Source organism: Cyclopterus lumpus, chromosome 7 (assembly GCF_009769545.1).
Source record: "Cyclopterus lumpus isolate fCycLum1 chromosome 7, fCycLum1.pri, whole genome shotgun sequence".
Lineage (NCBI taxonomy): Eukaryota > Metazoa > Chordata > Actinopteri > Perciformes > Cyclopteridae > Cyclopterus > Cyclopterus lumpus.
In genome coordinates, this window is record NC_046972.1 from 6,813,455 (window position 1) to 6,826,040 (window position 12,586).

The 12,586-nt window shown below is 43.4% G+C and overlaps 2 protein-coding genes across 2 annotated transcripts; one reads left to right on the forward strand and one right to left on the reverse strand.

The window, feature by feature from the left end:
* Window positions 1-398: 398 nt before the first annotated feature.
* LOC117733202 (solute carrier family 25 member 45) lies at window positions 399-4,993 on the forward strand. Its single transcript, XM_034536657.1, has 7 exons — window positions 399-645; window positions 1,203-1,260; window positions 1,376-1,419; window positions 1,526-1,597; window positions 1,694-1,882; window positions 2,922-3,156; window positions 3,513-4,993. The coding sequence occupies exons 2-7, from the start codon at window positions 1,224-1,226 to the stop codon at window positions 3,791-3,793; spliced, it is 858 nt and encodes a 285-aa protein (XP_034392548.1). The 5' UTR covers window positions 399-645; window positions 1,203-1,223; the 3' UTR covers window positions 3,794-4,993.
* On the reverse strand, window positions 4,399-10,032 carry LOC117733201 (solute carrier family 35 member E2A-like). The gene is made up of 9 exons (XM_034536656.1): window positions 9,698-10,032; window positions 8,697-9,127; window positions 8,330-8,465; window positions 7,997-8,124; window positions 7,457-7,577; window positions 7,327-7,380; window positions 7,185-7,257; window positions 6,770-6,915; window positions 4,399-6,188 (listed from the first exon to the last, which is right to left on the reverse strand). Exons 2-9 carry the CDS (start codon window positions 8,968-8,970, stop codon window positions 5,963-5,965), a joined length of 1,158 nt encoding a protein of 385 aa, XP_034392547.1. The 5' UTR covers window positions 8,971-9,127; window positions 9,698-10,032; the 3' UTR covers window positions 4,399-5,962.
* Window positions 10,033-12,586: the final 2,554 nt, after the last annotated feature.

The window sequence follows — 12,586 nt, forward strand, 5'->3', positions numbered from 1 at the left end:
ATGTCTTGATTGTCTCTGAGGGACATCCTGAGATGGTCTACTATGCATCAGATGTGGAATGAGGTCATAACTATGGGTCATTAGTTTTTAACTATGCACCATTTCCTTCTAAATCTAGTCTGAAATTAGAGACACGTTTGCTCATGAATGTGATTTTCTATCTTTTATTTTGAAATCCAAAATAAAAATGTCCCAATATTGGAAGAGTTACCTATTCTATTCATCATTCATAACATTCATGATTAGTTTAATATATTACTGTATCTGTATTTAAAGGCGTATTTCATCATATCACGTTCACCGGAAGTTTGCTCTTATTTTGAAGTCAATTTGTACACGCTCGTACCGTAATGTCTAGTATATACGTGCCGTGAAAAAAACCGTACGGGCTGACTTGACTGTGTTTTTCGAAGTGGAGGCTGGCTTGACCGCAGTAAGTAGGATATCCCATAGCCCCATGGAACAATGTACAGCATCATCTCTCACTTCTGCAAGTGGTTTGCTGCAGAACAATATTCGACACTGAATGGTCTTGAATTAAGTCATACTTTCAACTGTTACTTTAAACTGACTTGAATGGAGAACACATCTGCATGAATACAACTGAAGGCAGAGGCATACAATTATTTCTTACATTTTTACATGGTACATCTTTTTTTAACTATCGGCTATACTTAACTTGATGAATTCGATTTTGTGATAATTTATCTATGAGGCCATGAGGTTGACATCGAGAAGGATTATTCTGAAGAAACCGGTTCTAACAACGAGGTGTCTCTAATGCTGCGTTCACGCCAAAGGCGTTGCGAGTATAACAAAGTGTATAGGCAACGCAGTCTAATTTCAATGTCACATTTATTTATTTTTCGCATGATGAATGCCATTGACATAACGTGAAGATAACCCAGAGGTGTAACGCGAAATGTACTTGTGTGATTTAATAATAATAATAATAATAATAATAATGCATTCTATTTGTAAGGCACTCTTCATTCAAGAATCTCAGAGTGCTAATCTAGACACGCTAAGGGCAAATAATTAGTTAAAATGAAACGCGATATGTCATATGATGCTAAATCCTCTACTCAGGTGACATCTTAATCCTACTTGTGTGTGTGTGTGTGTGTGTGTTACACTTTTGTTACAGTTTATCTCTGTAACAGCACAAACACCTGAATTTGTTTCTTTTTTTTTTTTTGCAGGTTGTGAAATTGTGAAAAGACATGCCTTTTATTGAATTCATAGCCGGGAGTGTTTCCGGTAAAACAAAACAACTAAAAAATACAAATGTTGCTTTATTGGCGACAGAATACAGAAGTTGAGTGAATACAGTATTTGTATTCACGACATCACATATTGTTGTTGGTCACTGCAGGTGCGCTGGGACTGGCAGTCGGATATCCATTAGACACCATGAAGGTTGCATGATCTATATTCTCCACACTAAGATCTGTAAAAAAAATATATTAAATTAAAACATGCATACAACGATGTTCATCCTGACACCTTGTGTTTAATTCTTTAGGTGCGCCTGCAGGCCCAGTCTGCTTATCAAGGGATACTTCACTGTATGTCTAAAACATACTCCAACGAAGGGGTAGGTGTCACGTCAGCCTCCGCCAGCAAACTGTTCCGACAGAAAGTATTGCTGCATGCTTATTCATCTGTTTATTATGCGTTATTATCATTCCAGCTCCGGGGGTTCTACAAGGGCATGGCATTCCCAGTGCTGACAACTGGCATCACCAACTCTGTTGTTTTTGGCTCTTACAGTAACGCCTTGTATTACCTCACTCAGTCTCGGCACAGGGGCCTCGATCAGGGCAAACCGGCCTCCGCTCCGCAGGTCTTCGCTGCCGGCTGTTTCTCAGGCATGATGCAGGTAAGAGCTCCTGGCTGACGTTCACTGGCTGTGTTTTCATCCAAAGCTCTCTCGCGGGACCATTGCTGTGGATAGTACAGGCGTGAGGACTGTTAAGGTTCCACAGGGCCACATCTCTCCATCCACAGAGATATAACAGCGAGTTAGTTCTCGTTTCACTCAGCCTGTGCAAGAGATATTGTGCAAGTGTCACAAGATGCGCGCCATGAGCCCTGGAGGTCGCAATGTCCCATCACATGCCCACGAGATCGGGGTCAAGAATACGTGACAGGCGCCGAGGGTTCATGACACTCGCAGCAATCGACCACGCGGAAGATATTTCTTGGGTTCAGGTAGAAATTTAGCCTAATGATTGGGCCCAAGCAAATGCTGTAAGGTTGAAGTATAATTCAATAGTGGTCAACACACCCTGTCATTGACACAAGTGTCAGTCAAGTGGGCGACACAATCTGAGAGAACCATGACTACGCCATAAATTAACAGCGGCCATTTGGAAATCTGGCCAGTAGTCTTTGAGAGACACGGAGCACAGAGTTCACCCTGACCCGATGGTTGTGGACGAAAGGTCAAGGGTGTCACCAAAATCATACAGAAATCATCGCGACAATCAAGGCTTCCCAATCAAGAACTTGCTCTTATAGATTTGCTCTGCATTGGTGAACTTCTCATAACATTTTTGTTACAAATATGGGAGGAACAAACGCTGTTGCCATGCAACGAGGTGTTTGTGTGACCATAGTAGAGTAGAGCGAAGAAGAGTTACGAGTCGGACAAGTGAAGCCTCTATGGACGATACTTGTGGATGAACTGGTGGAACAAACGCTTCAGCGTTAATATGCATTTGGCAGAACGTATCTCCAGTGTTTGTTGGTTTTAGTCTTTTCATGGGAGTGTGTTTCAGTAAAAAGAATGCATATCTCCAAGCTATCCTTTAAGCGTCTCAAGCTATATGTCATAAAACCATAGAGGAAACCTTGAATACTGAATGAACTACACATCATTTTGGTTGAATAACACTTGTACCTTGACATGCTTTCAGGTGTGTGTTAACGCACCCATTGACCTGGTGAAGGTGTGTCTCCAGGGTCAAACAACCGTTCAGAGATACCGTGGGCCTGTTCATTGTGTCACCGTCATCCTGAGGGAGGAGGGACCCAAGGGTCTGTTCAGGGGAGGGCTGGCCATCGCCCTGAGGGACATACCCTCCTACGGACTCTACTTTTTACCTTACGAAGTCACCCGAAAGGCCTTGACCCAGAGCGGCGAAGAGCCAGGTCAGTGTGTGACCGTTAGCCGTGTGAAATGTGGAGCGTCGTGAATGGATGAAAAGTTCATGGATGAAATGTTCATGGAAAATCTAAATTAGGACATGTTAAGCCAAACTTTTTACATGTAGTCAAAATGATGAAATACTACGAGGAATGTATATGATGCTATTATTAAATGAAGTAGTACAAATCCTGAGATAATACGTCATAACACAATTTAGACTTAGTATCTCATGATATTGATTTAGTTTGCACATGGGCTTCTATATGAAATATACGGATAAAACACATTTAAAAAAGGGTGATGGAACCAGACAAAACTTCGAGGATTCACATTACTCACGAACTGTTTCTGTACTCAGGTACGTTCGCAACCATGATGGCCGGCGGCATGGCGGGCGTGGTGACCTGGGCCTTTGCCACGCCCATGGACGTGGTTAAAGCCCGGCTCCAGATGTCAAGGGCCGGCGGCAGGGAGTACAGAGGGGTCCTCCACTGCATGAGAGTGAGCTTCAGGGAGGAGGGAGCGAGGGTCTTTTTCAAAGGCCTCCTGCTGAACAGCCTGAGGGCTTTCCCCGTCAACGCCGTCATGTTCCTCAGCTACGAGAGTCTGATGAGCATGTACTGTCCACCGACCACATGACCTCACTCTTAGCCGTGAAGAGGTGCTCTCCTTGCTGTTGAAAAGAAGAAGAAAAAACAGAGCTTCCCCTGGTGTGGACATTTTAATACGTGTACACAATTAGACTGTAGGTCAGATATTCTCAGAGTTATGTAACATTACCGGTTGAACCAGTCTCAGTTTTAAGATGACGATATGATAGTTATAATCACAATACAAGTGTTTATCTAAAATCAGCAATGAAACCCCAAATCGCTGAAACTAAAACTAAAAAACATTAACACAAGGTGCTAGAAAATACTTTATTTTAATTTCCTGCAGTGTTCATGAACCATCATTACATCTTCACTAATGAGTTACATTAGCGAATACCTTTTACACAATTGATTTGCATGTTCACAAACAAACTGCTCTCTTCCACACTTCTGAACTTTTAATGATACAAATACACACACACAAAAATAAAATATGTATTTTTGGACTTTTCCTCTTGAGGCAGCATTTCAAAGAATTAAAATGGAAGAAAAGATGTAAAATATATATTCGTAGTAGGGTATCAATCGAAGCTCAGGTTTTATAACCCTTTTGTTTCTCCAAATAAACAAATTCTCAAAACAATAACCAGGTAGAATGAAAATGTTAATGTTTAATCTAAAAAGGAAGATGTTCAACTCAAGACAACCCATAGGCTCATGTTCAAAAACAGATGCCGAAGTATGAGCACATAACACAACAACTGCAAAACTCTAAAATGATCTTCAGACAATGATTAACACAGATGTGTCCCGTCAGACGCCTGATGGATTTAGTTAGTTACGAAAATGTATATGTCTGGACTCACACACCATGTGGTGTAGGAGACTCGCGTGAGTGAAGCGCTATGGTCAGAATAAAATTCATATGTACATTAGATTATTGACACAATGCAAGCGTTTTTTGGCACAGTGTCAATGAGGGAAAACAATTGGCTTCAAAAGTATCACAGACGTATTCATGAGCAGCCGATATGTGTTTGAAAGTATCACCGACGACAGGGTGGCTCAGAGATGACACTTTCATGGTATAGCTTTTACACTCAACCGTGTTGGGATAAATTAATAGTGGTTTGATCCATGGGACAGGAAGCTTTTTTTGGAATGGAAACTGGTATATTACAAGTTAGGGCTATGTTTTTGCAGTTGACTCTACTTTTGGAGGAAAAACCAAAAGTACAGTAGGGCACTGAACCAGGAAGTTGTTTGTAGACCAATGGATGCTTACGACAGACAACTTGAGAACTCCTTCAACAGTTCGCCTACTGATGTGAATAACTCGCTGGTCTGTTTAAAACCGCTCGATTGTTCCGACTGCTGGACGTGACGGAGCCGCGAAAAATAATACCCAAGTTGTAATAAAGCGTTTTTTTCTAAAAGATTATGAGTGCGTAATCTACAGCACCGTGCCAATCCATTCGTTCATTCTCTAAGGCCCCTTTCAGATTGAAGGCTGCGATCCCAGCATGCACTGGGGGAAGAGTCAGTTTACAAAGAAAAATGTAAGTACATAAACCCCGACATTTACCCGTCACACTTAGTGATTGGAGGATGAGCATTCCTGGAATGCAGTATGTGGCTTTCAAATGTTCCACACCTTTGTTTTAAAAAAAGAAGAAAGGAGGCGCCTCCAAAAGGCCTCCCGGTGTCTGGGGCCGATGCCCTATTTACATCTCAATTCAGATGCAGTCAAGACAGACACAGTATTTAAAATCTTAAAGCGCCAATGATTTACAGATTTTCACAAAAGCAAAAGAACCACAGATGAGATAAACCGGCACACTCTTGAGTGCACGTATAAGACAAAAGGGGCTTACAGAAGTCACTCCCTTCAAAAGGATGAAGGACTCCCTGAGCTACCCTCCCCTTTTTTAGTGACCCATATCAGACGAAGCAAAGGGTCAAGTATGTGCAAGAACGAATCGGGTTAGGGTCAAAGTCAGTCCTCAAACTCTACCATAAGCTCGAAGACAGGACAATGACACCCAATGCATCCTGGGAAAACGCAAGAGGGTCCTCTTTGACTGGAATGTGTGCACGGTGAAGAACAAATCAATATCCAGTCAACCTCATTGGACAGCCACAGGAAAGCAAATAGATGTTTGTTCACCCCTTGATCCCATTTCAGGCAAGCATTTCCTTCGGAAGATCTGAGTCCTCAGTGGGACTGGGGGGCTTGGTTCTCGTCCTGTAGAAGTAGTTTGTGGCTCTGCTCAGCAGCCTTGGCCTGCAAGGTCGCCCTCTGGCTCTGCCTGGCCTTGTTGTACAGAAAGACCCCGAGGAACACGAGTAAGGTGCCGATGGCGCTGAAGATGCTGATCTGGTTGCTGAACACGATGACGCTCAGCCAAACCGACAAGGCATGTTTGACGGTGCTGGCCACACTGGGGAAGAGATTAGGGTTTTTACTGTTGGCATGAACTCAACCACAAATATGATCACAATTCATGGCCTGGATGAGATAATCATCTGCTCTGAGACACATGATGAAGACGCCTGGCTCGCATCCATTTGGTTACAGACCTGTATGCACAAAAACATGACTCGTCAATGTCAGAATTCGGTGGAAGTAGAACCGATTGGTCAGAGCACGGCGCCACAGTATTGTGTGGAGAGGGTACGAATGCATGTGCACCAGAAAACAGACACTGATGTGTAGAATCGGTGCCGTTCCTCTTTAAGATGCTGGAAAATGAGCGCACGCAGCATGTTGTTATCCACTAATCACAGACCACTTCCAACATGTTGATGAACCTAACCAAGAACTCTGTACCGAGATAAAAGGGATCATATTCAGGTAGGTTCACCCAATAAAGGGGCCAACAGAGTGTATAATAATTATAATCTAGCATCATCAGAACATCAAAACCTGCAGCTGATATGAGCGAGTCAGGAACGGTGACACAAGGAACCAGAGGAGACACAACGTTGTCGACGGCTTCAGTGAAGATGGAAAGTCTCCTACCTGAAGGTTACAGGGGAAATCCGGCCCATGAGAGCGTAGGCAGTGACGCTCTGCAGGTGGAACAGGCCGCCGTCGAAGAGCAGCAACAGGATGACGTCCTGATTGAAGATGAAGCTCCGGCCGCTCTTCCCGATCACTGGGATGTCCTGCACACAAAGAGACGGAGCACGACAAACATGAACATCACAAACTCTACTCTCAATTCATAAACGACAGACGCATCCGTTTTCACAGAGCCCCGGCAGGTTTTATTATGCAATTATTGCTTTTGTATTGCCCAACATCTGATGGAAGTTGGCAGTGTCATACTGCTTTACGTTTATTAAGAATGCGAAAGCCGCAAATGACGAGAGATTTTAGATATTTAACATGCTATAAACAGAACCATAATTGGAGCGCTTGTGTGTTGACCTACCAAAAGGAACATCCAGGCAGGTATGAGCATGATGACTGCCGCTGCACTGGTATAGAACTGCAGCTCTGGAGGGCTGAAAAAACTCTTTATAACACGTGTTTGATTGCACACAATTCGGTCATTTTGGTCCGCAGTCTTTTACCTGAACTTGTATGTGTCTCCGCTGAGCAGTTTTTTGGAGAACACGTTCTGCAAACTGAGATCAGACACAAAGGGGGTTAAATCAAAGCACCACACTACTGTGGGACAGCTGCGTGTGAGTGCTGCAGTACCAGTCCATGATGTTGGTGGAGAGGGCGGCAGAGAAGCCGAGCATGTTGAAGCTGATCTCTGTGGCGGTGCAAAGGGCTAGGCCCGCCATGACCGGGAACAGGGAGAGGTTCACCCACAGCCCTGCAGATGGGAGGACAAACGGCAGACACAATGCCATGACTCATCCCAATTAACACACCTGAAATTGTTTCCAGTTAAACCAGTAGATCTGGTTTTTGGGACTTGCCGTTCCATCTTTGGAGCCAACTGTCATGACCCTATATTTTCCCCTGGTTGGATGCCTGCAGTGATTTGTGTGCATCGGCTAAGCCGTGACAAAGCTTTCAGTGTTACACTTGTTCAAGTAAAATTCAGAAAAAGTCACATTAAAAAAGGTGTTTAACTATATTTTTCATATTGCCAACCAATCCTAATCGGAGACCAAAACCAACAATGTGTTGGATCAGAAATGAAAGACATTATATTTCCCCCAAAGCCCTAGTATCCTGTCATCTTCTGCCCCGGCCCCTTATACAGACAGATGTCAGTGTGTTCGCTACCTGTGTACTCCCCGAGGATCAGCCAGGACATGATGACAGTGAAGATGGGTGCCGAACTCTTCACCGTCTCCGCAAAGGACACCGCCACATTTTTCAGGCTCACCAAGCCCAGAACCACCGTAGAGAACCTGACAGACGGAGAGAAACATCACACAAATACTGGATTTTGGACAAATGGAAACAAAGGGGATTGCATCAGTAACTCGTTAGTGAAGATGTAATAATGGTTCATGAACACTGCAGGAAATTAAAATAAAGTATTTTCTAGCACCTTGTGTTAATGTTTTTTAGTTTTAGTTTCAGCGATTTGGGGTTTCATTGCTGAGAACTCACCGTATGAGCCCAACAAACAGCATGATCATGATGAAGTTGGGGGGGTAGTCAGTTCTGGACTTGTGCTGGTACAGGCAACAGGGCACAAACATCTTTAGGAAGCCTATGACGGTGGTGGAGAGCATCTGAATAGCCCCTGGGGAGTCGGCACAATAGAAAATCCATCATAGTGAACAATTTGATGTATTTAAATACTAATATTTTAAGCAGCAACACAAAATATATTGGCATGTATAAAACCACCAGCATGGCTCTATGAGATGTTACTGTAATCACAAAAACAAGATGGGGGTAACGTTACAATAAGGTTCCCTGCCTTATTCAGTCTAGTTAGCAGTAGCAGAAGCATATGTCTCCTTTTCTTTACCCAGCATGCTGGGCTCCCCCTCCAGCAGCGACAGGATGTACTTGTTGAGGAACAGGGTGCAGAAGCTGAAGAAGTACCAGAGGCCCAGGTAGGACAGGGAGCGCCAGTTCCACACCCCGGCCTCCGCCTCGATCACCGTCGTCTCGGTGACCGTGAGCTTCAGCACCTGCTCCCCCGGCAGGCTCTCGCTGCGGGTCAGCAACACTCGCTCCTGGTGGGTGCGGAGCGGCGACAGTATGCGCCACAGCTGGTGCGACCGCTTGCTGCCCAGCATTCCCGCCTGCGGGGCCGGCCCCCCCACCCAACAGGTGGGTGATGAGAGGGAGGTGAGGGTTTGCCCGAGAGCTCCGAGTGTTAGTCCATCTTCTGAGTGAACCGTCTTGCAGTCAGCGCCTGGGATGCTTCAGGTCCTGGTGTCCCCTGAAGGGCTTCTGTCGGGACACGAATCACACTTTAATGATTCACGTGCAAGGACCTTTTAAATATTACATATATAACCATCTCCTCTCTTCAAAATAGCCTTTGCCCCAGTGCCATTATGGAACTGACGTCCACAAATGTCCCCCAACAGCACAAACTAAAGCTGTACTATTTAAATGACTAAACAGTACAGTGTGTCGTAAAGTACATGTTTATGGGCTGCTACACTGATGGCGCAAACGCCTCCATTATATAACTATAACTATTTCGTGGTCTCGTCTCACAGCTGCAGCACCACAGAGCTCCTCCTGTGAACGCGAGCGTGCTTTGAGCTAAACTGAGCATGTCGCTGAAAGCAGACCGAGAACAAACTTGGACCACTTTTCACACACACCGTGCAGCGTTACACCGTGCAGCGTTAACTGTTCAGACGCCCCCAGGTGGCGGTTCCGTGTCATTACAACCCAACCTGAGCTCTGATGCTAAAGAAAACACACGGGCTGTAAACTCGGCGTAGGTGAGTTAGCTAGGACGCAAGGTACCAGGGTTCAATGGAAGCTCACAAGGGAAACTCCTCTTACCTCCGGGACTGCGGCTGCTTCAACTTGGACCGTAAACTGTTGCAAACCCGGCCGGTCCGCGAGAGAGCAGAGAATAAAAGGAGGAAGTTGCACGTTGACGTTAGCCGCTGTGTGTTTTTGGCGACAGCCTGGGGTCGAAACGAGCGGAGGCTCCAGAGCGAGCCGTGCCGTCCGCCATGTTCCTCAACGCTCACTATTGCTCAAAAGTCACCTATCTGTCGGGGTCACCCGGGTCGAGAGTCCATGCACCTGACTTTAAGACGTGGCTGCTCACAATCCACGCGTCGCGTCGACCCGAAAGACTAACAACACGGTTCAAGCTGAACACCCTTTCAAAATAAGACCGACATTCGCGAATTCAATTTTGCAAACGTTACGAGCTCAGTTGAAGTTTATCCGGGGTACAAACTCATCCAATGGAAATGTTTGCTACGTTAAATTGCTATTCGTGATTATGAATTAGTATCTTTCGCTGGAATAAAATAATGTGGTTTTATTTTGCAAGTTGCAATTGCTGCGTTTCCGGCCAGACAATTTTGTTGCAGCTGCCACGAGACAAAACATAAATGATGTCTTCAAACCGTTGGTCAATATATATGTGGTAATTCATTAAAATATATATATTTTAAATAAAAAAATGTAAACGTAAACCAACATAAATAATGAAAGGACATGTAATTAAGCCTGTAATCTGTGACTACGATGGAGGTTATTATTCCAAATACATGTATTTAAATGGACAACACCACTGTCAGCAACCACAATGCTAATCAGAAGGTGTGTTTGCCTTTCTGCTGTATACGAATAAATGATGCTGCACTACTACACCTAACAAAATAACTGGTATTAATAACATTAATATCTGTCGGCTTATTCATTTGTGGTACGGACTTTCGTACTGTGACCACAAAGGAGAAATCATCACCCACAAGCTATTCAATTGAATTAAAGAAAGTTATTTTCTAGCTTGGATTATTTAACTCGACCAGACAACTTGTCAAGTTTACCAATATTGTTGTTGCTATTTTATTTTCAATTTGGTATAATCACAATGCTAGAATTGTTTTATTTATTATAATATATACATGAAATTATTATACCTTTATTAATACTGTAGACATTTTTTGAGGAATTGTAGTTTTCCACTGTGACCACTGGAGGGCAGCAAACACTGATTATATTTGAACAGTGATTCTGTCTGCTCTGATACTGAACTACCAATAGCATCTTTAGACCCTGTCTGGTAACTCTCCACCTCTCAATCTCTGTGCCGCTGGTTTGTAATCGAACAAACAATCACAACTTTCAAAATAGTGCAGTCAAAAACCAGAGTAAAACCATCACAATGATTGTAGACTATTTATTGCATGATTATTGGAATTCATTCAATTGTATTATTTGATAACCAGGTGATTATTATGAATTGAATACAGGTAGGCTACTATTGACCCAACTAAAAGGGAGATACAGATTTATTATTATGTTTAGATAAGACAAATATTTAATTATATCGCTATTCAAACTCATTGTATCCCAAAATAACAAAAGGCCCCAAAAGCACATACAAGATATGCAACTCATCTGTATGCTACCATGTGTGTGTGTGTGTGTTCTGCCTTCCTGTATGATTACTAGCCCGCTCTGATTGCTTTCCCCAGTCCCTCATAACCTTCTTAGCTTTTTGTGTTTTTGGTTCTGCCTTAGCCTCGTAATGTTTGGGATACCTCTGCTTCCTACTGGACTGAACATACCCAACATGAACCTGTGTATTCTGTTGTTGTTGTTTTTGTTACAGTGTTTTTTACACAGTCCTTTGTTGGGCAACCACAAGAAGGCCCAGATCCCCTGTCTCCAAACCTGAGCCACAGACACCAGGAATTGATCAGGCACCATGTGGACCGGTGAGCTGCTGCAGCATAAAAAAAAGTAATGGCATAGTGTGTCATTAAAAATGTCATAATATAGTATGCAGTGCATGTATGAACATGGACAGTCAGAATAATGTCAGTGAGAATAGCAAGAGAACTTGTTCTAGTTGAGTCCCACATTGGGAAACTGCTGTTGGGGCCATTGCTGCGAGTGCTCTTCATCCATGGTTTTTACTAGTAAAACTGCTGTTCACACAGAGGGACCACTAACTGAGGAGAAACTATCATGCATGATGCATTCTCAATCACCAGTCCAGGTGGTAGCATTCAAAAGCATTTAATGGCTGTAACAGCTTGTTTTTCAGGTTTTAAAGGAAGCCACGGTCTTAGTTTGGGTCTTCATAGCTTCCTCAACCAGCCTCTTTTGTTTATCTGATGTACACAAGTTCAAATATTTCATTCGTTTGCAAACCTTCCTCAAACAGGAGTGACTAGAGCATCGGGGACTGTTGGGGACGGTTGTAGCAAGATGGCGACCGTGAGATTCAGTCCGAATAGTAGATCCCCATATCATTTATATACATTCAGAAATGGATTACTGCTGGAAAACTAATGTTTTGCTTTACTGACAGGTGGTGACGTAATGGCTCCAGGACACCTTGGAGGCTGCTGCCCAGCTTATTTTCTTGGTTTCCTTTTGATTGTTTTAATTGTATTGCAGTATCATGTTAAGTTATTGGTGTTTGTAGATGCCAGCGATTTTTCGATTTTCAAAATCAAAAGCCGCTTTTATCTTGAAAAATCAGTTTTTCTTCCTGTAAATTACATCCAATGTTGACTAACTTTAGTTTGCTTTTTGAAATGGTTATTGTCTAACTTGCATCTGTTGTAGTCTTCTTTGGGAGACACTGGAATATTTGTTCTTCATTTAAGCGTTGACGTTTTGGCTTGTTGCTCAAGAAGAGTGAACAGGAAGTTATTTGGATGTAAATTCCCTTCACTACATACTCGCAGAACTGGA

What these genes read in the sequence shown, in the direction of transcription:
- LOC117733202 (XM_034536657.1), top strand. Translation starts at nt 1,224, where the DNA reads ATGCCTTTTATTGAATTCATAGCCGGGAGTGTTTCCG. An exon ending in GTTTCTCAGGCATGATGCAG is followed by an intron (nt 1,883 to 2,921) that starts GTAAGAGCTCCT and finishes ACATGCTTTCAG; the next exon opens with GTGTGTGTTAACGCACCCAT. An exon ending in CCAGAGCGGCGAAGAGCCAG is followed by an intron (nt 3,157 to 3,512) that starts GTCAGTGTGTGA and finishes TTCTGTACTCAG; the next exon opens with GTACGTTCGCAACCATGATG.
- LOC117733201 (XM_034536656.1), bottom strand. Translation starts at nt 8,970, where the DNA reads ATGCTGGGCAGCAAGCGGTCGCACCAGCTGTGGCGCATACTGTCGCCG. An exon ending in CTGCCTGGATGTTCCTTTTG is followed by an intron (nt 6,916 to 7,184) that starts GTAGGTCAACAC and finishes CTTTGTGTGCAG; the next exon opens with GACATCCCAGTGATCGGGAA. An exon ending in ATTTCCCCTGTAACCTTCAG is followed by an intron (nt 6,189 to 6,769) that starts GTAGGAGACTTT and finishes TCTCTTCCCCAG; the next exon opens with TGTGGCCAGCACCGTCAAAC.